The sequence below is a fragment of the Mesocricetus auratus genome, unplaced genomic scaffold (assembly GCF_017639785.1).
Source record: "Mesocricetus auratus isolate SY011 unplaced genomic scaffold, BCM_Maur_2.0 Super-Scaffold_100018, whole genome shotgun sequence".
In the NCBI taxonomy this organism is placed as follows: Eukaryota; Metazoa; Chordata; class Mammalia; order Rodentia; family Cricetidae; genus Mesocricetus; species Mesocricetus auratus.
Window position 1 is genome coordinate 24,562,906 of NW_024429199.1, and position 26,031 is coordinate 24,588,936.

General features: G+C 43.7%; 1 protein-coding gene across 1 annotated transcript in view; it reads right to left on the reverse strand.

The window, feature by feature from the left end:
- The window catches only part of Sgk1 (serum/glucocorticoid regulated kinase 1), a 114,633-nt gene extending 90,989 nt beyond the window's left edge, over nt 1-23,644 (reverse strand). Inside the window, exon 1 of the mRNA XM_040758206.1 lies at nt 23,235-23,644. Within this exon, the coding sequence (XP_040614140.1) occupies nt 23,235-23,303 (69 nt within the window). The 5' untranslated portion in view covers nt 23,304-23,644. The remainder of the gene's footprint in view (nt 1-23,234) is intronic.
- Nucleotides 23,645-26,031: the final 2,387 nt, after the last annotated feature.

Here is a 26,031-nt window from a genome sequence, read left to right on the forward strand (position 1 = left end):
AGAACTTTGTCGTGGCCTATATAAATATAAAATATAGTAACCCGACGCAGTCTGTGAAATCCCTTAGACACATGTGCCTCCAGTATGGCTGCTCACACGGCTCTCATCCTGTAGACTATAAGCTATGAAGGCTTTTCTGTATGGGACCAACCACTCTGGGGCAGACAGGACTTTGATTTGGTTAGCAAGTTTGAAACTTTCTGCCAATGTTTTTCCTTCTTAAAATTTAAAAACATTTGTGTATATTAATGTTTGCCTGTGTGCATGTCTGTGTGCCACGCATGTGCCTGGTGCCTGTGGAGGCCAGAAGAGGATGTCAGCTCCTCTATTATAGATGGTTGGGTGCTGCCATTTGGGGGCAGGGGACAGGATAGAACCTGGGTCCTCTGGGAGAGCATCATATGCTCTTAACCACTGAGCCATCTCTCTAGTCCACTGCCAATGTTTTTCTTTTCAAACTGAACAAAATCCTATTCGGGCAAATGCCTTTAGTCCGGAACCAGTTTCAAAATTCCTCCTATGGAATGATACCCAGAAAAACAGATTCTTTGTCCCATGCACCTATAATCAAGATCACCCCTGCCCTCTGTCCTAGGGATTCTGGTATCAAAAACTGGTGTTGGTGGGACTTGATGTATAGCAGAGAAAGACCTGGGGTTTCTGACCCTCCTGCTTCCATTTCCTAGTGCTGAGATTACAGGCCTGGACCATCAAGCTTAGTGTGCAATTTTGTTTGAGACAGGATCTCATTCCAGGATAGCCTCAAATATGTCATCCTTTTGTCTCAGCCTCCTGAGTGCTGGGATGCTGTGTTTGTAAGAATGAGCCATCACCCCTATCTTGAAAAATAGATTTTAAAACATCTGTGAAATCTGCAAATAGTGTTAATTATCTTTTCATCTTATAAAACCACTGAGTGAATCTTAGGAAAAATAACTTCAAAGCTGAGAGGTGAATTCCTGTGAAGTACATATTGTGTGTGTGTGTGTGTGTGTGTGTGTGTGTGTGTGTGTGTGTGTGTGTGTGTGTGCCCCAGCCTACACCCCAGCCTGGCTGGGTGGGGTCTTTCTCCTCTGAGCATTATATTCTATAGTGCCAAGTACATAGGACTACTTGCTGCAGTTTTTTTTTCCTACTGTGTAGCAACTCTGACTAAAATATGGAGTCAATTTAAAACATAATTACAACATAATAATAAGCCCTTGCCACTGGAGATGAAAATAACGGATTTCCTTATTTGAAATGAGACACCTTTTAGCTTGAATCATTAATGCTTAGATGGAAATTAGGCATGTTTTTAACTCCCTAGGTCTAGTCACCTTGAAGGATATTGTGTGTGTGTTCTGGTACTGGTTAATATAATTTTGTTCTACTTCCTTTGATTTCATTAAATTACATGCAATTATATTAACTCAGTAAGATGTAGACTTTTAAATGTTTTTAAAATTAATTTCTACGAAGGGAAAGGTGCTATTTTGTGTCACACACTGAAGAGAGCTACGAAAGCTTCAATTTGAATATATTTTCGCCATTTTTCAGCTCTTAAAGTCTTCATAATATTCTTAGCTATCTGCTCTTTCCCATTTGCTTGGAGATCAAGGCATTCTTAACAAACTTATTTCGTATTTTCCAGTGCTGTGGTGTTGTAAAAATATTTTTAGCTGCTGATTGGAAGGTAAGTTTGTAGGTCTGGAAGTTGAGGTCATTCTAAAATACAAGTTCACTGACATTAATCTTCTAGTTAACATGGGTTTTTCAGACCATGTTCCACAATCTCCCATAGAATAGCCCACAAGAGAATTCATATCTTAAGATTCTTGACTAAAATGATCAGCCCATGTTAAAACATACAAATAGGCAAGCAGGAAAATACAAATTTCTCCTCTTACAGAGTAGCAGTGTCAATTTTCATGGAATTTGTTCTTGCGACAGGGTCTTGGAAGGTAGCCTAGATAAGCCTCTAACTCATATTCTTCTTCCTCCATCTCCATAGTGTTTAGATTACATACACGCATGTGCCGCAGAGCCCCACTAAAAGACTAGGCGACAAGGCGACATCAGAGAAACAATGTCCTTCTTCCTTGGAATATCAAAGCTATTGGAACTGGGACCCTCACTTGCCCTGATACTGCAGGAATAGTACCAACAGAGACCCTATATGGTTGCACAACTCTACCCTATTGCCAAGAGTCCAATCTACCACCCCAGCTCTGCTCCAAAATAGCATCCATAGTCAGCATGATTGGATAAGCCTTGGAAACTGGCTTATGGCAATTATAATGGGAAATCCCAGGGAACACTGGGAGCATGACTTTAGAGATATGGCCTTTGGCAAGACATGGCCTACAGGGGCCACTGCTGAGGTGGCATGGTCTTGGCTCCTCATACAAAGATTTGTAAGACTGATGGATGCTGCCATACGTGGATAAGGTGGACGGAGAAGGAAGCATTATATAAATGGAGTCTAGAGGGACTCGCATGACCTTGGTCCTATGGGCAGTGCCCTGACAGACTTTTTACCACTTCATAGACCACCTTTAGTGCTCTCAGTATCTACAAGGTCACTATTTCTCAAACTTAAGCCTTCCCTGGAGACACGGTGGTTAGTAGAAAATGAAACAATTAATCATGGGACAAGCCTGGTGACTTGGAGCTGGACCCATCACCAGAGTTTCCAGTTCAGTAGGTGGGGTCAGAGTGCGGAACTTCATTTCTGTGATACTTCCTGGGGAAGGGACCACACCTTTGAAAGCCACCAAGTAGTCTTTCCTTGGTTCCTGCAGGTCCCAGCTGTGTCTTGGCCCCTCCCTGCTCAACTGAAGCCCAGTTTTGTTTTGTTTTAGCAGTTCTGATAACCTTTTTCTCCAGCAGACTTTTCTTTCTTTCTTTCTTTCTTTCTTTCTTTCTTTCTTTCTTTCTTTCTTTCTTTCTCTCTTTCTTTCTTTCCCACAGGGCTAAGCTGTCAGATGACTGTATGCTAATCTGATTAACTCCTCTGAATGTGTTCCAGACCTGGGATGCCAGCTGGTAAAATGAGGTCAGTTCAAATCCTGCCTGACTGTTGTTCCCAGAGGTCCCGTATGGGCGTGTATGAATATGCTGTACCCAGTAACATCTTCTGGGTCCATAGTGTCTACCATCACCCCTGTTGCCTTGTTGTGCACAGCCAACCTTACTGGTGGTTGCTTGAAGTCCTTGAATGCTCTAGCTCAGTGGTTCTCAACCTGTGGGTCGCAACCCCTGGGGGATTGCACGTCGGATATTTATATTTCGAATCATAGTGGCAGCAAAATTACAGTTATGAAGTAGCAATGAAATGACTTATGTCAGGGGTCACCACAACATAAGGAACTGTATTAAAGGGTCACAGAATTAGGAAGGCTGAGAACCACTCCTCTAGCTGTTCTTAAAGGCCTTATCTCCAAGTATATTGGTTATCAGGGAATGTGGAGATTGTTTCCAACACGAGAACTTGGGCCTTCTGAGAACCATTGGCAGGAGTTTGCCTAATAGACATTGAAATAAACCCTGTGCCAGTAGTTAGCACAGCAGGGCTGGTGGAAGCAGAGGTTACCATATGAGAAGCGAGTATAAAATGAGCCTGGAGAGAGAAGTCATCTAAAACCAAAACCCCATTTCTGGAGTAAAACCTATGAACCTTGAAATTAGATTCTGTAAGTGGCAAGAAATATCTAACATTTTGTGTTATGAACTTTGTCAGTTCATCTTCAAAGTCCCTTATGAAAAAAGGAGAGTCATGGGGAGGGTGGAGGTGGGGGGAGACAGGGACGGATTGAATGAACCCTGAGAACAATCACTAAACTCAAAAGGAAGGAACTCATAAAAAGACAGATGGGCTGTTGGGAAACACTAAACATTTCTTTCTCTTGTATCATAAAAGCTTGGTGGATTTGGCACTGCCCAAAGGACCTAGTCTTGTCTTCTAAGCTGTGATTTCTGTACTGTGTTTTTCCATTTGTTTATGCACATGTATGCATGTGCGCGTGCTCGAGCATGCGCACATACACACAGACGCACCACACCTTGCAGGAGTTGGTTCTCTCCTTTCGTCATGTGGGGATATGAGATTAAACTACGGTCCTGAGATGTGAAAAGTGTTTTGCCTACCCAGCCGTCTCTCTGGCACCATTTTCTGTATTCTTTCTTTTTAATAATTCAATTCATTTTTATTCGCATCAGTGTTTTGTCTGTATGTATGAAGTCTGTGTGAGGGTGCTCCATCTTGGAATGACAGGCAGTTATGAGATCCTCTTGTCCTGACAGTGCTTTGACACGCTGCAGTACGAGCTCATTTTGGAAACAGAGACCTGCCTGCTTCTCCGGCCTCTCCACATGTCCCGTTCCCTCAGGCTTCCCAGGCCCCGGAAGAAGACTGCTTCTTCCTGTGTCTTATTTTCACTGTGGCCTTCTGGCTATGTGTTTTAGGAGAAAAGAAGGCAGCGTATTAAAATTGCAAAGTTCTGTTTTAGAAAACGTTCAGAAAATGCCCATGAATTCAAACAGCACTCGATCTTTGCCATGCACTCGGGAGGCAGAAGCAGGCAGATCTCTGTGAGTTTGGGGCCAGCCAAGGCTACACAGAGAATCCTGTCTTGAAAAAAAAATTTCAAATGTCCATAAAATGTTTGGACACTGGATATGACTGACATTAAAACTCTTGAGACGGTTACTCATGCATGCAAGTGTTGGGATTTAGCACTCACTAAAATGCTCACATTTTAAAAAATGACATTAGGCTGGGCGGTGGTGGCACACCCTTTAATCCCAGAACTCGGGAGGCAGAGGCAGGCAGATATCTGTGAGTTTGAGACCAGCCTGGTCTACAAGAGCTACTTCCAGGACAGCCTCCAAAGCCATAGAGAAACCCTGTCTCCAAAAACAAAACAAAACAAAAGAAATAAATAAATAAAAATAAAAAAGGACATTAGAAGTGCTACCACCAGCAAGTTTTGGCTACTCGTGATTTACATATCCACTTTACCCCCTAAGTAAGAAAGAAAATTGGACGAAAAAAAAAAAAAAGGCTACCAATAGCTCGCCACCAAGGTGAACTGTCAAAGGTTTAAAGGGTTCCCATATGACAGGACAGTTATGGGGACCGGAAGCGGGGAGGGTAGGAGTCATGCTTATGGGATTGGAAGTTAGTCTCCAAGTCACAGTTCATCCTCAGACATGGCTGGGTCATTCTCTTGTTTCTTGGCTGTATTCTCATCCAAGCACCATGTTTTTGTCTGGGTGCTTCAGAAGAATGAGAAGGAAAGAGTATGTTTAATTTGGAAGAATTAAACTGGTAATCTATATTTAAGGCTCTAGATGTGGAAGATGGTTCAGAATTTGGCAGCTATACCAAGCTACACCAAGAGCTATACAAGTCTTACTATCATACTGCAGAGGAGTTACGCATTTAAACCACCTTCCATGGACACCACTGAAACTACACTGCAGAAGGCCTTTAGACGGCATGCTCCATGTGACTTTGCTGAAGACCAGTATCTCAGCGTGGTGAAACCTCTGGGCTGGTGCCAAACAGGAGGACTAGAAGATCTTTATTTATTGGACAAACTACTAAAAACCAAAATCAATTAGTCTGTGCGGTTGACCTTGACAAGTCAAGTCTGCCATTTTGATACTGTGACTATCAAGCCCGTAAATCTGCAGACAGGAGAATATTCATTTCAGTAAAAGTTTCTACTCAATGTGTGAAAGAGAAGAGGAGCCAGGTCACTTACGGAACATGACAGTAACTCTTGGAATCGACACAAGTTATCTTTTGTGAATGGATAGGAACTAAATAAAGCCAAACTCAAGGAAGCACAGATATTAAAGTGATTTATAGAAACACTGAAATAGAAATTAGTTACCGTCTTATATCTGATATAATCTGGCCATTGTACCTCCTCACACAGCCTCATAATTCCAGGATGACAGAATAATGCTTCAACCAAATGTAGACATGGAAAGATAAAGTCAGACTGGGTAACAGTTTCAAGACCCCCATTATTTCTCTTGAATTTTTCACTTGTGTGTCCAGGAGGGCTGGGGACATGGACAGCATTTGGGTCATAGGAGTTGAACACGACATGTTACACAAAGCTGTGCTGTCTATTGATGGTCCTGTGACGACTCGTGTCATGCTGATTCTTTGGAGTATGTGGCTGTATTTACTGTAGCTCTGGGCCTGAGCAATAGCAGCGCTGAGAAACCAGCTAGCTGCAATGTCTACCCTGGCTTCTAACACTTCCTTCCTCCTCCTTCTAGTTTTATTTACTGCTAGCACAGGTCTCCCATTCTAATATATCATACTTTAAATTTTTGTTGTTTGAGATAGGATATAACACAGGCAAGGATGACTTCAAACCCCTGATTTTCCTGACTCCACCTCCCAAGTGCCAGGATTATAAGTGTAAGCCAGCACACTGGGCCCAAACTCAACATTTTAAACATTTTTAAAGCATGCTGTTCAGTGGTACCAAATACCTGTATATCATCCTGCAAACATTACTATTGCTTACTCCTTCCCATACTGAAATTCTATATCTGTCAAATAGTAACTCATCAGCTCTATCCCTACCCCCATGTCTACCCCTACTCTCCCTCCCCCTCCCCTTCTTTCCTTTTTCTTTCTTTCTGAAAAAAAGTTTAGATTATTTTTATTATTTTATGTGTATGAGTGTTTTTGCCTGCATGTATGTCTGTGCACCAACATGTGTGCTGGTACTTGGGGAGGTATTGAGCTTCCACGTGGGGCTGGGAATCGAACAGGGTCCTTTGCAATAAGTGCTCTTCAACATTGAGCCAACTCTGCAGACCCTCCTTTTTCTTTCTTCTTGAGAGTCTCAAGTAACCAAGGATGACTTTGAACTACTGATCTTCCTGATACCACCTTCCAAGCTCTGGATCACAGATATGTTATCACCACACAAGGCTGGTCAGCCCACTTTCTATTTTTGAGTTTGGATACTTTTTAAAAACTCATGTAAGTGGTGGAAGGATAAAAACAATTTCTGAAAGTTGTCTTCTGACTTCCACACATGCCCACTCCAATGGATGAATAAACATAACAAAAATAAAAGTCATATAAGGAAGCTTTGTAGTGGGCAGCAGTCAGTGCAGAGATCATAACTGGTCACTGTGATGAGAATAAGTTAGTATTGAGTGCTCAGCCCTAAATGGGACACCTCTAACAAACCTTTTCCCCATGAGACTCCGAGAACATTATAGAAGAGGGTACAGAAAAAAACATAAGAACCATAGATAGGATGAGGAGGACCATTTCATGGTGCTGTCTTCTGGACATAATCTGGCTGTGCGCTCATAAACTCCTGGTGGCTATAGTTACCTCCACAAGATCCAGTCAGTCAGCGTCCAGCAGGGATGGAAAATGTTCTCATGAAACTCCACCTCTAGCTGATCTATTAGCCAATGACAACTGCTGGGGGAAGTATTTTTTTTTTTTTTTTTTGGTTTTTACGAGACAGGGTTTCTCTGTATTGTTTCGGAGGCTATCAGTCCAGCCCGACCTCGAACTCACAGAGATCTGCCTGCCTCTGCCTCCCGAGTGCTGGGATTAAAGGTGTGCGCCACCACCGCCCGGCGCTGGGGGAAGTATTAGCAGGAGTCTGGAAAAGGATTTATGTTAGATATAACCAAGATATGTTGTATACATGTATAAAATTGTCAAGGGGCAAATAAAATATTCTTCTAAAAGCATTGTGTAAGTAGAACCAAGGCAAAAATACTTTTGTAATTTTATTGTTTTGCAGTTTTATGTATTGACTAAGTCATTTCTTGACAACATTATCATCCAGGAAGGCTAGTTCTGTCTCTCTTCTTCTCCATTGTACTCCCATGGATAAGACAGTCCCTGATATCCATAAACTCCTAATAAAGATGTATATGAATGAACAGTTCAGGATGAGGCACACTGCTATTACAGGCTGGAGTGACTTAAGACTGAACAGAGGGCTCCCTAGCACTCACCCTGTATGGAGCAGTGTGACTTTTAAAGTGACAAGGTCCTAGAACTGCCTTAAGGAACCTGTGTCTGTGCTAGAATCCATAGAAGGTAGGTAACAGTGAAATTAGGCCACATGAGAGAAAGCCCCTTGCTAAAGAAACAGACAGGAATAATTTCTGGGTCTGAAGGGTCAGGAACACAGGACTTTCAAAGGCATACCTTTAAACAAGCTCCGAGAGATAAATGGGTGTTGGCTATGTCAAGGGTTTAGAGTTCAAAACCAGAGGAAGTTTCTTAAGGCAAAGGTGGTTTTCTGCACTTTGGACTAAGGGTCCCTTCCTAGAAAAAGAGTTTAATAAATAAAGTAAAAGTCTTTAGAATCACAAAGACCATCTATTAGATCAAACTACAGTTGGCAATTTTTTTCCTTGTTGTTTTAGTTCTTCCCCACATGTTACCATGAAGCCTTGAACTCCACATCCCAGCACTTGGGACACAGCCTCGTTGCTATCCCAAGTGCTGGGATTACAGGTCTTGTATAAAGTGCTACCACACCCAGCTGACCAAATAACTTAAAAAAGCATCTTAGTATCACAAGGGACTCCTTGCTAAGTAGATAATCCTAGAGGAAAATTCACAACTACCAAAGTTTCTCAGTAATAAGAGTCAGAAATTATTGATTTACATCGACCGCCAATTAATTGTCACACGATATGAAAATACCTATAATTTCTCCAGGTGACAAAACTGCAGGTCCTGGCAAAACTATTATGGATTATTGACTGTGCTCATGACTAGAGAAGATACTAGTTTTCAGGTAGCAGGCAATGAAAATACTCTTTTTTTTTTTTCAGGTAAGTCCTGAATTCCATGCAGAGACATGCCCTTGCCTCTGGGACCATAGGTAAATGGCAGGAAGGCTCAGTTGGAGAAGAGTAAGCCATTCGGGACAGGAGGAGAACTGGGCTCAGTTCATGAAGAAGCACTGAAGAGATGGTGGGCCAGAGGAATGAGCAAGGGCCCATCACAGCCCACCCTCTGTAGTGCTGAAAATGGGACCTGAAGATGCACAATGGACCATTGGATTTCGTCTATTTAAATCCCATTCATTTATTAGAGTGTTATGTGTAGGAGTGCATAGAGCATCATGGTGTGTATGTGTGTGGAGGTCAGAGAATGATTTACAGGGATCTGCTCTATTTCCACCATGTAGGGTCCAGCGATTGAATTCACATCATCAAGCATGTCAGGAAGTGCCTTTACCTCCTGAGCTACCGCACTGGTCCACAACTATGGATTTTTATTGTCCTGGAGATTGAACCCAGGGCTTCACACATGCTCACAGAAATGTGTTAAGCACAGAGATGCCAAGTTCTGACCTGCATTTCTAGATCATAGTTTGCTAGATTCCATAGGAGGAGGCCAGTTAGAAGGTGGTGGTCCTGTTGCAGGGAAGGATCATGATGACATAATCCAGGAAAATGACAGTACCAGCTGTCAGGAAGTGAGAGAGAGGACCGGAAGATGCTTAGAAGGGAGGACTGACCGAAGTGGCTGTGCTTCTACTCCTGGACTGAAGAATCTAGTCATACAGAGAGGAGAACAAAGAGTTCCACTTCAATTTTCTCAAGGTTCTGAGGTACCAGATACCCAAGCAAGACAGGATGACTCATGCCTGCAATCCCAGTGCTCAGGGGGCCGAGTCAGGAAATTGCCTCAAGTTTGAGGTCAGCCTATACTACCCAGTGAGTTCCAGGCTAGTCCGCACTATGAAGTGATACTCTTCCTTAAAAACAAAAGCCAAGCAAAGCATTGCCATGATATAATGCGAAGACTCTCGTCATCAGCTGACTTGAATCTTCTAATCTGTGTGACTGTGGGGAAGTTCTTGGGTGTTCTAATGCTGAATCTTTCTGCTGCTACAGCAGAGCTAAGGAAGTCTGCACTCTGGGTTGTGAACCACAAGGGAGACAGAATCATTGAACACTCTGTGAATTAAGCGTCAAGGAAATGCTCCTTGTGCCAATATATCACAGTCAATCAGCCAAGGGTGGTTATTGCTATGAATAAGTGCTTGGAGTTGAAGAGGATTTAGACTGCTGTGTATATCACTCCTACCTAGGGAAATGAACCTCAGGGATCACAGCTGGCTCTGGAAAATGTGGGAATTTAATGAAGAGAGGGGTAGGGATAAGTGACAACAAGAAAAACAATAGCTTTTAGGTAGAAAAGGAAAAACTGAGAACATGGGAATTAGGAACTGGAGGCTCGTAAGTAGTGAATCCTATACACACTGTTTTCATGTGCATACATACTCATGATAAAGTCTAACCCATTCATTAGGCATAGTAAAAGATGGACAACAATGGAGAGTAATAAAATAGAGCAATTGCAGCCATATACTGCCCTGAAACAGCTACTAACAGGCAGGCAGTATGTAAAGCATAGATCAAGTTATGCAGTGAGATAAAGAGATGAAGAGAGAGGCTATGGATATCAGATATGGGGATAAAACTTTCTTTGACTTTCTGGCTAGGCCAGCCATTGTCTCAGTGCAGCCAAGAAAAGACCCAGACAGTGTCACAGGAAGCAGAGTTTTCCAAATGAACCCAATGAAGCCCTAATCCACAGAATGTTAAACAAATAAATGGTGGCTGCATTTAATCACCAGGTTTGGGGTAGTTTATTGTGCAATGATAAGCAATATAAATGTAGTACAGCTGGGGCTGGAGAGATGGTTGGGGTTGGAAATATTGGATAAGAGCCTCTGAATTCGGTTGCCCTTTCCCACATCAGTTGTTTCATAACCACCATAAGTCCAGGTCTGGGGGTCCAATCTGGACATGCCCACCCCCACTCAGGCACATATCCACAAGCACATATCACACACACGTAAATACCCTCACCACACATATATACGAGCACATAGCCATTCATGCATATACCTACATACAGACACACAGTAGCTAATTTCAGTGAGTGTCACATGAGTATTTTATTTTATCATCATGCCCTCTCTCTCTTGAGAGACCTTGTCACTTGAACTCAGTGAACTGCCCGCCTCTGCCTTCTGAGTTATGGGACTAAAGCCGTAGGCTGCCACTTCTGTCTGTGAGAGCATTTTCAAAACAGAACCAGGAGATGAGCACTGTGTGCCTAAGAACAGCATTTCTGAGCTCAGACATTCTCTTTTCTTTGCTTCCAGGTCAGCCAAGATATGAGCAAGCCATTCCACTGCATAGACAGGAGCTTTCCCAGCCATGGCAAACTCTACTTCCCTGACTCCATAAAACCAAACAGTCTCCATCAAAGATAAGATCGAGGACAAGTAAAAATGTAAAAGGGAAAACAAACAAAAAAAAAACAATTAAATTTCATCTGTGTGTGCAAGTTGTCAGTTACCGTTATGGTGATACGTGGGTGGAATAAGGCTCTATTTTTATCATTTGAAACTCTGATGACTGCTTTTGTGTTTCTATCAGATGCTCCCTCTTTTACTGTCGGTAGCCACTGAGGAAGTTTACAGGGGGAGATGTGTAACAGGAGAATGAAACTTAAAAATGTGAGTTTCAATCAAAATCAGCAACTGTAAAGTTATTTGTAGAGATTTATCGAATTTGTTCACTGAAATTTACTTTTAAATGTCACCTTGAGTTTCCTGGCAACTGGGGCAAACCCAAGGGATGATCATGCTAAATGTGACTCTCTTCAAAAAAGAAAGCTCCCTGTGCCACTGTTGAATTCTGGGAGCCTGGTCACCCCATAGGGCGTGGCAAACAACAAAAGGGAACCTTGTCATCAAAAGACATGTTATTTAGGATGCAAATATGTCACAGACAGAATTTAATACAAACCAGTTTGAATTTCCGTATGGGTTTTAGAACTACTCCTTTCTCTTACTGAATGACAGAATCTCATCATTTCTTATCCTTTTTGTTTCAACAAATGCTTATTAATAAATCTCCTAGAGCCATGACCTGAAGGTATATTGAGAAACACGATCCCTGCTCTGATACAAATCACAGTCTAGGGGGGATGTTAATTACTGATGAGGTCATCAATTAAAAAGCTACAGTAGGGACTAGGGACATGACTCTGTGGTTAAGAGCACTTGTTATTCCTGCAGACAGCCCAGGTTCTGTTCTCAGCACTCAAAAAGTGGTTCACAATCTTCAGTGATTCCAGTTCCAGGGTCACCAGGCACACAAGTGACACATTTATACAGATGCAAGCCAAACACAAAGAGATAAATACATCTACATTTTAAAAATAAAATATTCAATAATAGTAATTATTAGATGGCAGGTGTGGTTAAAAAGTACAGAGAGCTATAAAGAACATACAACAGGAGAAGACACTCAGAGTTTCAGGAGGGTTTGGATGGGGACTGTGGTGGACACTTAGAATTCCTTCTATCTTTAGTCATATTATAATGCCTGACAAATTCTGAATTCATGTTGGCTGCGGCTGAGAATGTCAAAAAGAAGAAAAGGGAAACTTAAAAATATTTTTAAGGAGAGGCAGTCTGAACCTTACTTCTTGAGTAAATTCTGACCCTTGGGAGGTAAGAGCTTGAGGAAGGCAAGCACGTAGGAATGTGCATTTCTGAGCCAGGGAGGCAGCTTAGCACTTGGCTAGCATGTGAAGACCCTGGGCCTTCTCCTCAGCACTGCAGATGAAAGAAGCAAGAGAAGAAATTGCTAGTCCTCTGATTCGTGGAATGAGTAAAATATATATTATCACAGGTAATTGCAAGGGTAGAACATGAAAAAATTACAGCCACAAATTATACTTCATTGAAATTAGTTTTGAATTCCAGGTGACTGATTTAACACAGTCATTTTGTGCCCGACACCTGATTATTGGGCATGGTTTCCTCATCAATGGGAAGGGGTGCGTCCTTTTGCAGAAACACTGGCTGAACAGATGGTAAATTAGATAGGGCCACTTTGTCAGAGGTGATAACTACAACCCTGTGTACCATGAGTGCCAGGTAGAAGTTGTTACGGCTTAGTGTTAATCTTTAAGGTCAAGTGGTTGAGTGGGGAAGCAATCATATTTTTTAAATTTATCATTTGCTCTAATTAATTTAGCTGTAAGGTTCCAAAGGCTATGCGAGGCATCCTCCGAACCATCTAATGTGGTGAGCTTTATTGTATCCCATTTAACACCACACTCCTCCCAGCTGTCACTCAGTTCTTCACAGGGCAGGTGTCTGGGGGCTGGACAGGGTCTCACTATGTAGCCTGGGCTGGCCTGGAACTCTGAAAGGAGACCAGAGATCTGCCTGCCTCTGCCTTCCTGGTGCTGAGACTAAAGGCGTGTACCACCACACCCAGCTGAATTTCACACAAGGTCCCCCTGTTACTTTTAAATTTCTGTGCTATACAGACACTAGATCCTAGGTACAGTTTAGCTGATTTGGTGATCTTGGTGTTTTCAGAAACTAAAATGTCTTAGTTATCAAGGTCATCCATGAGGGTTCAAGGTCATCCATGCTGGCTGACCTCGATTAGATATTCGTTCTCTGTTTCTCTGGAGCTCCGAAATAGGCCTATCACTTCTGTGATTTCCTTCTTTTGCCTAGCTGTAAGCTAATCCTATAGGGGTGAGGAGGGAGGGAGGCAGAGACCAAGCATATTTGAGTGAATGTCCTCACCTAGGGAGAGAAAAGAGACCAAGCAGAAGTGAGCGCTTCTCAGGAAAAATCTAGAACGAAATTAGAATAATATTTGACAGCTTGCGATGTGAAACGGCAGACCCTCCCACTGCTCTTTGCATCCTTGAGTTCATTCATCCCCTAGATACTTAAAAAGTCATTTTAAGACGATGCACAGCAATAGGTGTGAGTGCACACGCTTCCTGTCAATCAACTGCGGGGGAGGGGCAGTCGCTGGAGACCCAGACAGCAGCCTGTGGGCCGACCTGCAGCTTCTGTGTCCTTCCGCCTCCTTTCTCCATCCTGCTTTCCTCCTCTCCCCTTCTCCTCCGCCTTTCACAAGTAACGTTTCAGGAACCCGCCAGCATCATGGGGTTCATGCAGTCTGCCATCAGACCTGGCCACTTACTGACTGCACCCGCTCCCAAAAAACAAGGGGGTCATCGTGTCCTTATTTCAGACTGAAAGGGGGCACTGAGGCTGAGGTCTGAGCGGTTGCTTTCCACACAGAACCTATGGCTTCACTTCTCAGAACCGATTATTCTGAGAGACCCCATGGAATGGGCCGCCGTCTTCCTCACATGGAACCAAGGACTCCACACCTGGAACCTCCCACAAGTGAGGAATTCTGGCTTCTGTCCCAGGCAGGAAACAGAATCCAGTTAAGCTCAGAAGAATCTTCTGCTGGTGTTACCAATGTTGTCCACAGTCTAACTTAGAACTACCATACTGAAATATGCTCTAATGAGCTATCTCATTAGCAATTAGTAATTTAGTTTGGCCTAATTTACTTTTTCTTGTTTTAAGACAGGGTCTCATGCAGACCAGGCTGGTTCTTCCTTGCTATATGGCTGAAGATAGCCTTGAGTACTCAATTCTTCTGAGTGCTAGGATTATACATACAGCATAAAAACAAAACAACCCAAAAAGCCACTCTGCGTGTGTGTGTGTGTGTGTGTGTGTGTGTGTGTGTGTGTGTGTGTGTGTAGGTATGTACACACGAGTACAATTCCTCAAGGGGGCAGGGAGGTGTCTATCCCCTGGAGCTGGAGTTCCAGGTGGTTGCCGGGAAATGAACTTGAGCCCTCTGTAAAAGCATTACACATAGATATCTCTGAGCCGTCTCTCCAGGCCTCTTTTTGTTGTTTCAAATTATATAGGAGATGGGCGAATAATGTGTCAGGTATAAAGATGGAACAGAGTGGGCTGGTTCCCAGCACCCATGTCAGGCGGCTCACACCCAACTGTAACCCCAGCTCCAGGGGGATTTGACCTCTCAAGACTCCGGGCACACACCTTCAGGTGCACATGCCCATGTGCAGGCACACGCAGACAATTAAAATCATAAAAATAAATCTTAAAAAAAAAAGATACAGTACAGAAGTTTGGCTTACACTAGCTTCTCCCCAGAACTTTGAACTAAAAGAATAACATTCCACAATCAAAACTGCTATCATTTGATATTCTCTCTCTCTCTCTCTCTCTCTCTCTCTCTCTCTCTCTCTCCCTCCCTCCCTCCCTCCCTCCCTCCCTCCCTCCCTCCCTCCCTCCCTCCCTCCCTCCCTTTGTTTCTTTTTGGTAGGTGGGGTGGAGACAGGGTTTCTCTGTACATCCTTGTGTATTCTAGAACTCACTCTGTAGACCAGGCTGACCTCAAACTCACAGAGCTCCACCTGTCTCTGCCTCCCGAGTGCTGGGACCAAAGGCATGCGCCACCACTGCCTGGCTCACTCACCATATTTATAAGACAGCACAGCATAGGGCAACCCTGCCTCATGACTTTCTTGAGAGTTACGGGGGAGAGAGTCCCCATTGCATAAGCACAGCTCGCTATCCCCACGCTGCTTGAGCACCTCACGCTAATTCCCTGGCATAGCCAAGCCCACCAATGGATCTGCCCTGTTCCAGGTCCAAACTGTAAACCTTTACTGGTCACTGTGAAAAAAAAACAACACACTTTTGAGTTTGATCCCTTTCTAAACACTGCCACTCCTGATATATTAAAACCTAGGGGGAATAAGTCTGGGAGTGTAGCTCACAGGAAGAATGGACTATCAAGCATGTACCTGAGGACCTGCGCTTATCCCCAGCACGAAAATAATTCCCTGAACAATCAGAATACTATTTTTATGTCCTAGATGCATAATGTCAATACTGTATAATGCTGAAGGCAGTAATTTATTTTAATGTAAAATAGATTAGTGAATGACTAGTGTCTGGCTTTGTTTCTCTGCAGGGCTGGAGGTCAAATTCAGAGAGGTTCATTCCTGCTAGGTAAATGCTTTTCTGTGCAGTTTAGAGGGCCATTGTCTTAGTGTGACAGGAAACACGCTACAGAATAGAAGTTGTAGTTCGGACAGTGTGGTCAGCAAGGAGACTGACGTCAAACTTCCCCAAGTGGCTGCTAAGGGGACGCATTCATTGACTTGCTTTTGAGGCAGGTTTAAGTTCTTTTTCGGTTTCACTGTATCTAATCTGTAGTCAAACACGAAACGAAGGTGCATTCGGTTCCTACACAACTCACGGGTTTATAGAAGAAAAGCAGCCAGCGTTAGGGACAAGCCCTTCACCCAATGCGTGTGCTTTGATAAACACAGGGGCACGATGCACCCTGTAAAATGCCTTCACGCCCCATAGCATTCGCAGATGAGAAAGCAGGTGGCTGGGCCATTGGCTGCATGGAGCTGTGGGAGGGACCCAGGCAGGACTTAAGACTTTCCAGCCTTTCACACTTCAGATACACATATTTGGGGGTGGGGGTGGAGTTGGCACATTCTCACTAAGTAGCATTGGCTGTCTCGCCGTGTAGAAGAGGCTGGACACGCCTCTTGAGATGAAAGGCGTGTGTGCCACCATGCCTGACTTCAGCTACATTGGAAGAGGCTCAGATTTGTGTTGCAGAAACCTAAGACAGATTTGCGACAGGCTGGAACACGTTCCTGCTTGCCATGGGAAGTCACGTGGAAAATATACCTCTCCATAGGTATCTAGAGGGTGGGGCAGAAATCTTTGGGTCTTAGTTGCAAGACCAGTGCCACAACAAGACGGATACATGGGCAGTGCCAGCTTCTTACGTATGTAGTGCAGGATCTTTGTCCGGGTTAACGCTGGCTACTCAATCACAATTCCAGCCACACCTCTTCCTAGCTCTGTGCATTTCAATCCTTTCCTGCGCTACAGCACAGGTCTGATGTGTTTTGCTTAGTGCCCGAGCCACAGTAAGAGCTGAGCAAAGGTTATCTCTTTAAGAGAACTTGCAGGGTTGCCATTAAGGGAGGACCTTAGTTGTTTTCCAAACAGAATGGAGAAATAGGCTAGAGAAGGGAAATGATGAGTAAAAAGGTGTCTTGTTATGGGACCATTGTAAAACATTTCCATTTCAGAGGAGCTGAACTTCACTGCTTGACCGCGATAGATCTGTTTAGCAAGGTCGAAGGCTTTCCTTTGTTCCTCCTCCCAGCAGTGGTGCTGGAGCAAAGAGGAAGTCGGGGCCACACCTTCCCACTTCTCTATTCACTCCTGAGTTTGAAGTCACAGAGAAGAAGACTCGGGTGAAGGAGCTGTGCTTTGGAAAGTGGAACTTGAGCTCAAATCTTGACCTTGTCACTAACTAGCCGTGTTTGTCTCAGGGCAAAGGAACACCTTTCTCAATCTGAGAAATTGAAATAATAATAGAGCCCTCCTGGTGGCTTTCATATGTACGGATTTAAATATGTAGTATGCTGGGAACTCCTGGAGTAGTGCCCAGGGAGACTGAGCCAGGTTGGGACAAGGAAAACAAACCTGGTGTGGGGGCACAAACTGTGTAATCCCAGCCTGTGGGAATCAGGAGCACGAGCCTTAGAGGCTAACCAGAGATGCACCATGAACCCCACGCCAGTCTCCACTACAGAGTAAAATATTGTCCAGGGTGAGGGTCGGGTGAGTGGTAGGAGTTACTAATGGGTTAGGGAGAGAAAGAGCTGACTGGGAATGAAGGATACCTTGCCTAGGCATGGTAGGGTCCATCTGTAATCCTAGCATTCAAGAAGCAGAGTTAGAAGCACTGCCTGGAGTGCTTGGGTTGGAGAGTCAGATCTTGGTTTGGGATTTTGTGTGTGTGTGTGTGTGTGTGTGTGTGTGTGTGTGTGTGTGTTTTGGTGGGGCAGGGTTAAATCAAACCTCACAAATGATATTACAGATCCGAATTATAGTCCAAACACAGCCCTTGGCGTCCCTGTATCCTGCTCATAGCAATAATATTGTCATATTGTCTGTTGTGTACTATGTTTGTCATTTCAGCCTGGGAAGGGCATTAAGCATCTCATAAATGACCTCATCATTTCATTCCCCAAAGAAATGTTTTCCAGATAAAAATAAGTAACCCCAACATTTTTACTTAATTCTTTAAGCCATTTGAGTAACCTCAGAAGCCACCAAGACTGTGTCTATAGCCGTCACTTGTCCACTTAAATGGGACTCTCTCTCTCTTGAGAGACCCATATCCCTCCTTAGGTATGTCCAATGTGCTTCTCCTAAGCACTTTTTCCTCCTCTAACATCCGTGTTGCAGTCTGTGTTAAATTCCTTTCCTTTGTTTTCTGAGAGATGCTCTCATGTAGCCCAAGCAGCCTTGATCTCCAGATCTTCCTACTGCCACCCACCATACCCCACATCAACACTTGTCACCAGCTGTGTGACATGCACACACCCCTTAAAAGTGCCCATCCATCACAGACCCTTCTCTTGCTCTCTCGCTCCTCTTACTTGTCTGTCTGTCTGTGTGTCTGTCTGTCTGCCTGCCTGCCTGCCTCTCTCATGTCTCAACTCCAAGATGACCTTTCACCCTTTCGTTCTCTCCGGCCCCCCAATAACCTCTTGCACTAACTCCGTTGGGCATGATATGTTCTCTTGGTAGGGCCTGTTGAAGGTATCCCCTTTTTATCTTCTTAGTCAAGAATCTGGATCTTATCCTTGTAGACAGGCTTCAGAACAGTCTCCTCTGGCTGCTTTCTGAGGAGGCACCATTCAGCCTCTTCTCCTGCCTCTGACAAGCTCAGTGTCGTGTAAGTGACAGTTTTTACAAAAGCTGTTGTTACTACAAAGCAATAGAAGGAATTGCTCAAATTCACATAATCATGAAATACCAAGTCAAGACACAAGCATCTTGTCAAAAGTTGATGAGCAGTCTGCAATTGACTGCATGAAGACAAAACAGCAGAAAAACAGCCATGTATGTCGATACTCTGTTGAAAAGGGGACGAAGGAGCCATGTCTAGTTTTGTAGCATAATGAAGAAGAAGAAAACATTCTAGGTCTGCAAGTGAAAGCTTTGAATGGGAAGCTAATGTAACCCCATTGTAAAATGAGTGGTTAGTTAGTGCCCTCACAATTGGTTTTCTCATCTTTAATACAGGAAGGTCTATGAACGGACACCTGAGGTTCATGCTTTGTTTGGCACACGCACACGTGTGTGTGTGTGTGTGTGTGTGTGTGTGTGTGTGTGTGTGTGGTTTCTTTGAGGCAAGGTCTTACTATGTTATCCCAGGCTGTCCAGGCTGGCTTCTAACCCAAAGCAATTCCATCACTTCAGCCCCCCACCTACTAGGTATATAGCTACCGTCCCTGTGACTCTTGGCTCCTAGCTGCAAATCTGAAATTCTATCTGCCAAATGCCTTTGAAATTTGACAAAAAGGCAACAGTAGCATGGATGTTATCAGTTTTCTTTCACATACTTGGTGCATTTCCACTAAGGATTATTAAATTCAAGGCAATATCATTTGTTTGTGTTTTCTGGGTCATTCTGTAGGAATCCGAAACAGGGAAGGATCTTTAAACCCGAGGAAAGGGATTAACTTTATCAGAATTGATATCTCCTAGAGCTCTCGGATTTTCACATGAAAACTGAGAAAGGCATTTTTTCCATTCACCTTAACTGAAATTTTGGAGGTTCTTGGAATAAAATATAACCTGTCCACCAGATTCAGTGATACTTTGTCATTAACACATAGAATGCAAGTCTTACCTAGTTTAGTTTTGCAATTGTCAGCCAAGTGAAATGGAGCTGACTTAGTCAAGATTTTTAAGCCCCTGAATGAGAAGCATTAGTCCACAGGGTCTTGGAAAAAGCATCGGACCTGACTTAGCTCAGATGCTCCTCCTGAGCTCTCTCTAGTGACTGCTGCTACTGTCAGGACACATGGGAGCTATGAGAAGTATCTGCTGAGACTGGGCTTTGATCATTGGGTACTGACATACTTATTTCACATGTGGGCGGGGGAGAGTCTGATATAGAACATGGAAAGAAACAAGAGAGGGGAATGGTGTGAGATTTTAAAAGTATGAGACTTGGAACCAGGCATGGTGGTACCCCCTACCTCCATCATTTCAGTACTTGAGAGATGGAGTCTAGACAGCAGAAGTTTGAGGCCAGCCTCAGCCTCATGGTGAGTGGAGGTCAGCTTGGATTTGACCTTGTCTCAGCAACAGCAGCAACTACAATAAAACAATGAGACTTGATCTTTGAACAAACAAGACACACATTTTAGCTCTACTACTTTTAGCATATGTGACCTTGGGCAATTGTTCAATCTCTCTAAGTCACCCTGTATGGTTAATAATTTTTCTTCTATTGGGTTGCTATGAGGAGGATTAATGAGATAATCGAGGGGAAGCACTTTTCCATGGGATTAAAAAGACAGAATAGACAAAGGACTACTGGTAGGCAAACACAGGGACGTATTAGCTATATTCCCTTCTGGTAGCTCCTGGAGTTCCTCCGGATGGCTGAGAGGTACTGTAAGAAACAGTTTTTTAGCTGTTTGCAATCAAAAGTTAGGTTGAAGACTCACTTGTCCTTTCTTTAATGAGTTCATGAGCCCTGCATCCCCACCTCACCCCCAAGAACTCAGTTCTGTTCACAGTTCAGTGTGGGCACCAGACAAAGGTTTACTTTGTAGGACTGTCTAGTTGGCCTAAAACTAATATATGCAGAAATGTGTGGAACTTCAACGACGGAACATAAGGAAGTGGATTATTCTTGGATAAAAACAAAAACTTTATAGAATATGAATTTGTAAGTAAAGAATATAGAAAAGTTCGGCCAAGTATCAACCCCAGCATGACAACAGTTATTTCTGAGAAGAGAAGGAAGAATTCCTGAAAAGGTGGGATAATTCTTTGCTCTGTTTCGAATTTCAAACATTTCTTTTCTTGTTATTTATGTAATAATAACAATAATAAGCCAGGTGTGATGAGGTATAGTTATGATATCAACACACAGGCATCAGAGGCAGAAGGATCAGGATTTCAAGGTCACCCTCAGCTACATAATGAGTCCCTGGATGTTAAATTGGGATAGAAGACAGAGACCCTGCTCAAATCACTCAAGCAAAAACACTAAAACTAAAAAAGGCAAAGGCAAGATCACAGTATAAGCAGTGAGCATTTAAAATACAAAATAAGTTGGATGTTTAATAACTCAAAGAGGACAGGAATCTAGGAATTTCTCCTCATGGCTGCCAATGACTTGATGCAAAGTCACGTTCTACTCAGCTAGCTGTCCTTGAGGAGTGAGGAGAGCAGAGGTGGTGGTGGAGATCTCTGACCTGGCGTCCAGCAAGATTTGGATGAACCCAGTGAACCTGCCTGCTGGATCTCATGGTGTAAATTTCTTTCTCTCTGCAAGTACTTGAGAAGACATCTGTACTTCGTCTCCCTCTTCACAAAATCCAAGGTCTGCGGAAGTACTCACTGAAGCACTTTGGTAAATTATGCTTTTAAGCAAAATGCAACCAGATGGCAAACTAGTATTTCTAGTAGTACATTTTGATGGCCAAGAAAATAAGAGATCATTGCAAAATAAAAATAAAAGTTTAAAAAGTATGCCACAGACACTTGTTTGATTAATAATACCTGGTTAAAAGGGTTCTAGACTACCCAGGGCTGGGAGTATGTATAGTTCACTGGAGCACTTGCATTCTTGAGGCCCAATATTGTAAAAGATATAAGTAAAACAAAATGCCTTCAGTACCACCAAATGAATTAGTTAAGGTAGGCACGATGGTATATACCTATAGTTCCAATACTCAAGAGACAGGATGATACACCTAAACCCGGGCATTCAAGACAGCCTGGTCAACGCAGCCAGACCTCAGGCCAAACAACAACAACAACAAACTTTGACTAGTTAGTTAAAAGGGAGTGGAGAATTTAAGTGCTGAACAAAAGGTTCTTCTCCCGGAATGTCATCCTTTGACTATAGGGAAAACCCAAGCAGCACTCAGAGAGGTGTGAAGCCACACTGACTTGCTTTCATCGAGGTTGCAGGCTGTGCTAGGGAAGGACCTCACCTGAAACTCTACCTCCGGGAGTTAGCTTTACTGAGGTTTCAGTGAATATCCTCTGGCTGTAGACTTTAGGACTGATTTGCTCCATTGAAGGAGATCTGAACCATGATGTGTGGGAGCTTCAGTTGGCCCCATGGCTTTCCAGGCTGCTTGCTTGTAGACCTGGCTTTCCAGCTGGACCCTTCAGTGCAATGAGGCAATCCAGCCCAGCCTGCAATTCATTATGTTCTGTTGCCATTTCAGGCAAGGCATAAAAAGGGCCTGAATGATGGGGAGGATGAATGAATGGTGAGAAGCATTTTGATAGAACTGCCCCCCAGGGTATTAAATAGCATGAGACCACTGGTGGCTGGAGAAGCCTTCAATTGCTTAAGAAATACTCTCCATAAGAATGTCAGTCATCAGTCTTCCAACAACCGTTCATTCCTTGCCCCCTACTCAAGTATACATTTGCAGAACCACAGACCTCCAGTGTGGCCACTGCAATGAATTGAGCTTATTTGTGCAGCATAGAAAAAGATCTATTCATTTACAGCCCTGTGACATTACTAATACTATGAATGGAAGAACAAGGAATTTAAACAAATATACACAGCAGCATAACCCAGAATTATAATTCAGGCTACAAAACAGGTTATTTCCTGTTCTTTTTGGTGGGGCACGTGTGTTAAGCAAAATTGAGGCAGCTTGAAATAGAGGGTTTGAAATGTTTGAGTCCATCATTTCTGTAAAAGGTCACACTGGTTCTTTGCTATTTAGAAACACAGCAAATTATTGGTGGAATGAATTTGAGGAGCCAAAGCTGCTTCGAAAGATTGAAGGTGATAAACCAGCAATCCTTGAGAGGAAAGGTGTGGAAAAGTTGAACCTTTCAAAGATAAGAGAGAGGGAGCTACCTAATTAGCCCAGACTAAATTGCTTGCCATTAACTGCACTCAGGCCAGCTCTCTTTGAAACTGCCTTGTAATCTTGGGCATGGCTTTGATTGAGAAATCTCAGTCCCCATCTCAAACCCATTTGGAGACATCTCAGCCCAACCCCCTCTTCCCAATGCAACTCCTCGGAGCCCCCTCCTTTCATCAGCGCCCTCCCCACCCCCAACAAATCTGAGTCAAGTCAGGGTCACTGTTCACCTTGACCACTGACACCAGAAGCTCTGCTTTCAGGAAGGGCTGGGTAACAAAACCCGAAGCTTACCCTAGACAAACATCCAAAAGCATTTCAGCGAGAAGCATGTAAAACAAAAGCAACAAACAAAACCTGTCCTTACCCGCTTCTTAAAAAATTGGAAGGCTGAACATTTCTTGACTGGGAATCCATTCATGTCTTTGTTTACCATCTTCCACAGTAGGGACTTCACAGTTATAGATCCGGGGTGGCACCCGCCTGGCTACTGCATCTGTTCCCGGTTCACCTCCTGGAGATGGTGAATGAAGACGGAGCGGAGCGGGATGGAGAGGCTAACGGGGCTCAGTTCTTCACTCGCTCATTCTGCTGCAGCAGCAGCTACTGCAGCAACTCGCCCCACTTTCAGATGCCACCGGCAGTGGCTTTTCTCTTTCCATCATTGCTTCGAAACATAAGCATCACCGCAACAGGACCCCGGGGGCCGGATGGCGGATACGGCAAATCTCTGAGGAGATGCTCTGGCGGCGGCTCAGGCGGGATCAGGGTACCGTCCCCGCCCCCAGCTACCTAGTGCGCGTCCAGTGCCAGGAGCGAGTCTCTCTGCTCTAGGTGATGCGCTTCTAGAGGCTGCTGGAAGAGAGCTGTTTTTGATTGTGTAGGTTCCAGTGGGAGCTGTAGTTAAGCAGCTGGGGGGAAGGAGTAAGAAAGAGCAGAAACCAGAGGGAGGGAGAGCCTCGCAGAAAGGCAAACGGAAAGAGAAAGCAAGACTGGAAGAAACAAGGATGCAGGCATCTGTGACCGGGAGCGGGGTATGGACTGAAGACACAAAAATGAGCAGGAGAGCAGCTGACTCCTTTAGGAGGGCCAATCGAGTAGCCTTTTCTTTGCAAAGACCGTGGCAATCAGGGTTTCCTGTGAACCGCAGACCCAATAACGTAATGCTCAATGAAGTTCTAGGGTTCCCGTTCTGATACAAAAAAATCTCCAAAGAAATATCATCAAGCGTGCTCCTGACCTATGCAAACCTTGAAAAATAAAACAAAGTGCCTGCACAGGTGTATCAGTGGATGGTCTCTTGCTCTGTAGTCTTTTGTGACATCCTTCCTTTCATTGTGACAATATAGGGAAGAAGAAAGGTAATTGTGCCCTTCTCACCAAAGAGACGCGGCAGTAAAAGAAAATCAATGGACAGAAACAAAGTATGCAGAACAAACAGAACCTCATAAGACCTTTACCAAAAATTCTTACTGAATCCACGCAGTGCAAAGGAAGTTGGGCTGAGCAAGAAGACCTATTTTTACATGCGGCATTTTATCCCTAACTCTTACACACTTTATCCTCTGCATCAAAAACATTTAATGACGTGTGGCTCCTTTCACTTACACTTTTTGATGTTGATATTTTGTGAGTTTTTTTAAATAATAGTGTTTCTAGCAGAAGGGGTTGGGGTTGGGCATGGCTTCCCTGTCAGTGTGTGACTTTGCCTCAGTCACTTCGCCTCACTGGATGCTGCCTGGTCTCTGAGATGGACATAACCGTATCATTCATTTAGTCAGTCGATTGTTTGCCATCTCAGTCCATTCATTTTAAAGGTCAAAGCCCAATACAGCATGTGTTCACCAGTAGGAAGTACAATAGAGCTATCGTTAATAACAAGAGAAAGGCACTGTGCCAATTCGATGCACCTCATAGACTCCCCCTTGGTAAAATGCTTCTAAGGGCTGACGATGCAGTACTGTTGACAGAATGTTTGCCTAGCATGCAGGTTTGATCCTTAGCACCGCCTAAGCAGGACGTGGTGGAACATGGGATTGGAACCCCCCCCAAGTAGGGAGGTAGAGGGAAGAGGGTCAGAAATCCAAGGTCATCCTCTGGCAATTGAGGCCAGCCTGGACTTCCAGAGACTCTGGTTCAAAAACAATACCAAAACAGAACACCCCTTTAAGTTCTCATGTTTTTAGATGACCCCTTTAGGAAAACCATAGTCTATTGATTACAAAGATTACATAATAGGTCCTTGTGTCTTGGACAACTTAATTCATATCTTATATCTCATAGAGACCCATACTCCAAAGAAACCCAGGCAACTCTCCCCCAGTTAATCTGCATGTTTCCCTTCCCTTTAGAGACTGCCATGTAAATTCTGTAATAATTTGGGGGTGGGCTGCAGGTGAGCAAGGTGGGGGGGAAAGGTAAGTGAGGCTTAGAGAAGCTTTTCCCAAAGGAATGTGCTAGCAGCTGCCCTTGGGACAGGCCAGTTGGGACATGACTTGTGCTGAAGGTGGGGGCAATTTTTAATTTTTGTCCCTCCCTCTCTCTTTCTCCCTCCTTCGCCCCTCCTGTGTGTGTGTGTGTGTGTGTGTGCACATGCCACAAGTGTGTGTGATTGTCTGAGAAAGCCCAAAGAGGTTGTTGGATTCCCCTGAAGCTGGAACAACGGGTGGCTGTAAGCCACCCAATGTAAGAATTGAACTTGGATCCTCTGGAAGTGCTCTCAACCACTGAGCCACCATTCCAGTCACTCTGTTTGCTTGTTTCTTTCTTTCTTTCTCCTTCTTTCCTTCCTACCTTTTTTCTTTCTCAAAACAGAATATAGATTTATTAAGGAGAGTGAGAAAGAGCCAAAAGAATCCAGGAAAGAAATATCCCTGACTGTTTGGTTTTGTTAAATTAATGAACCCACATCCCTCTTTTTATCACAAAATATTACTTGTTCATTTTTGTAAGCTCAGCACACAGTGGAAGTGGCTGGGTGTGGTAGGCAATGGTTTTTCATGAATTCAATATAAAGACAAATAAAGCTGAGGTCTGTGACCCTGGCACTGGACTATTTGCAGGGATCAGTAAATTCCTCTGAGCATGTGAAACCATTGCATTAACTCCATTCACATCTGGTAAAAGACACTGGCCTCCTTTTTCATATCTCCTTAAGCTTTGAT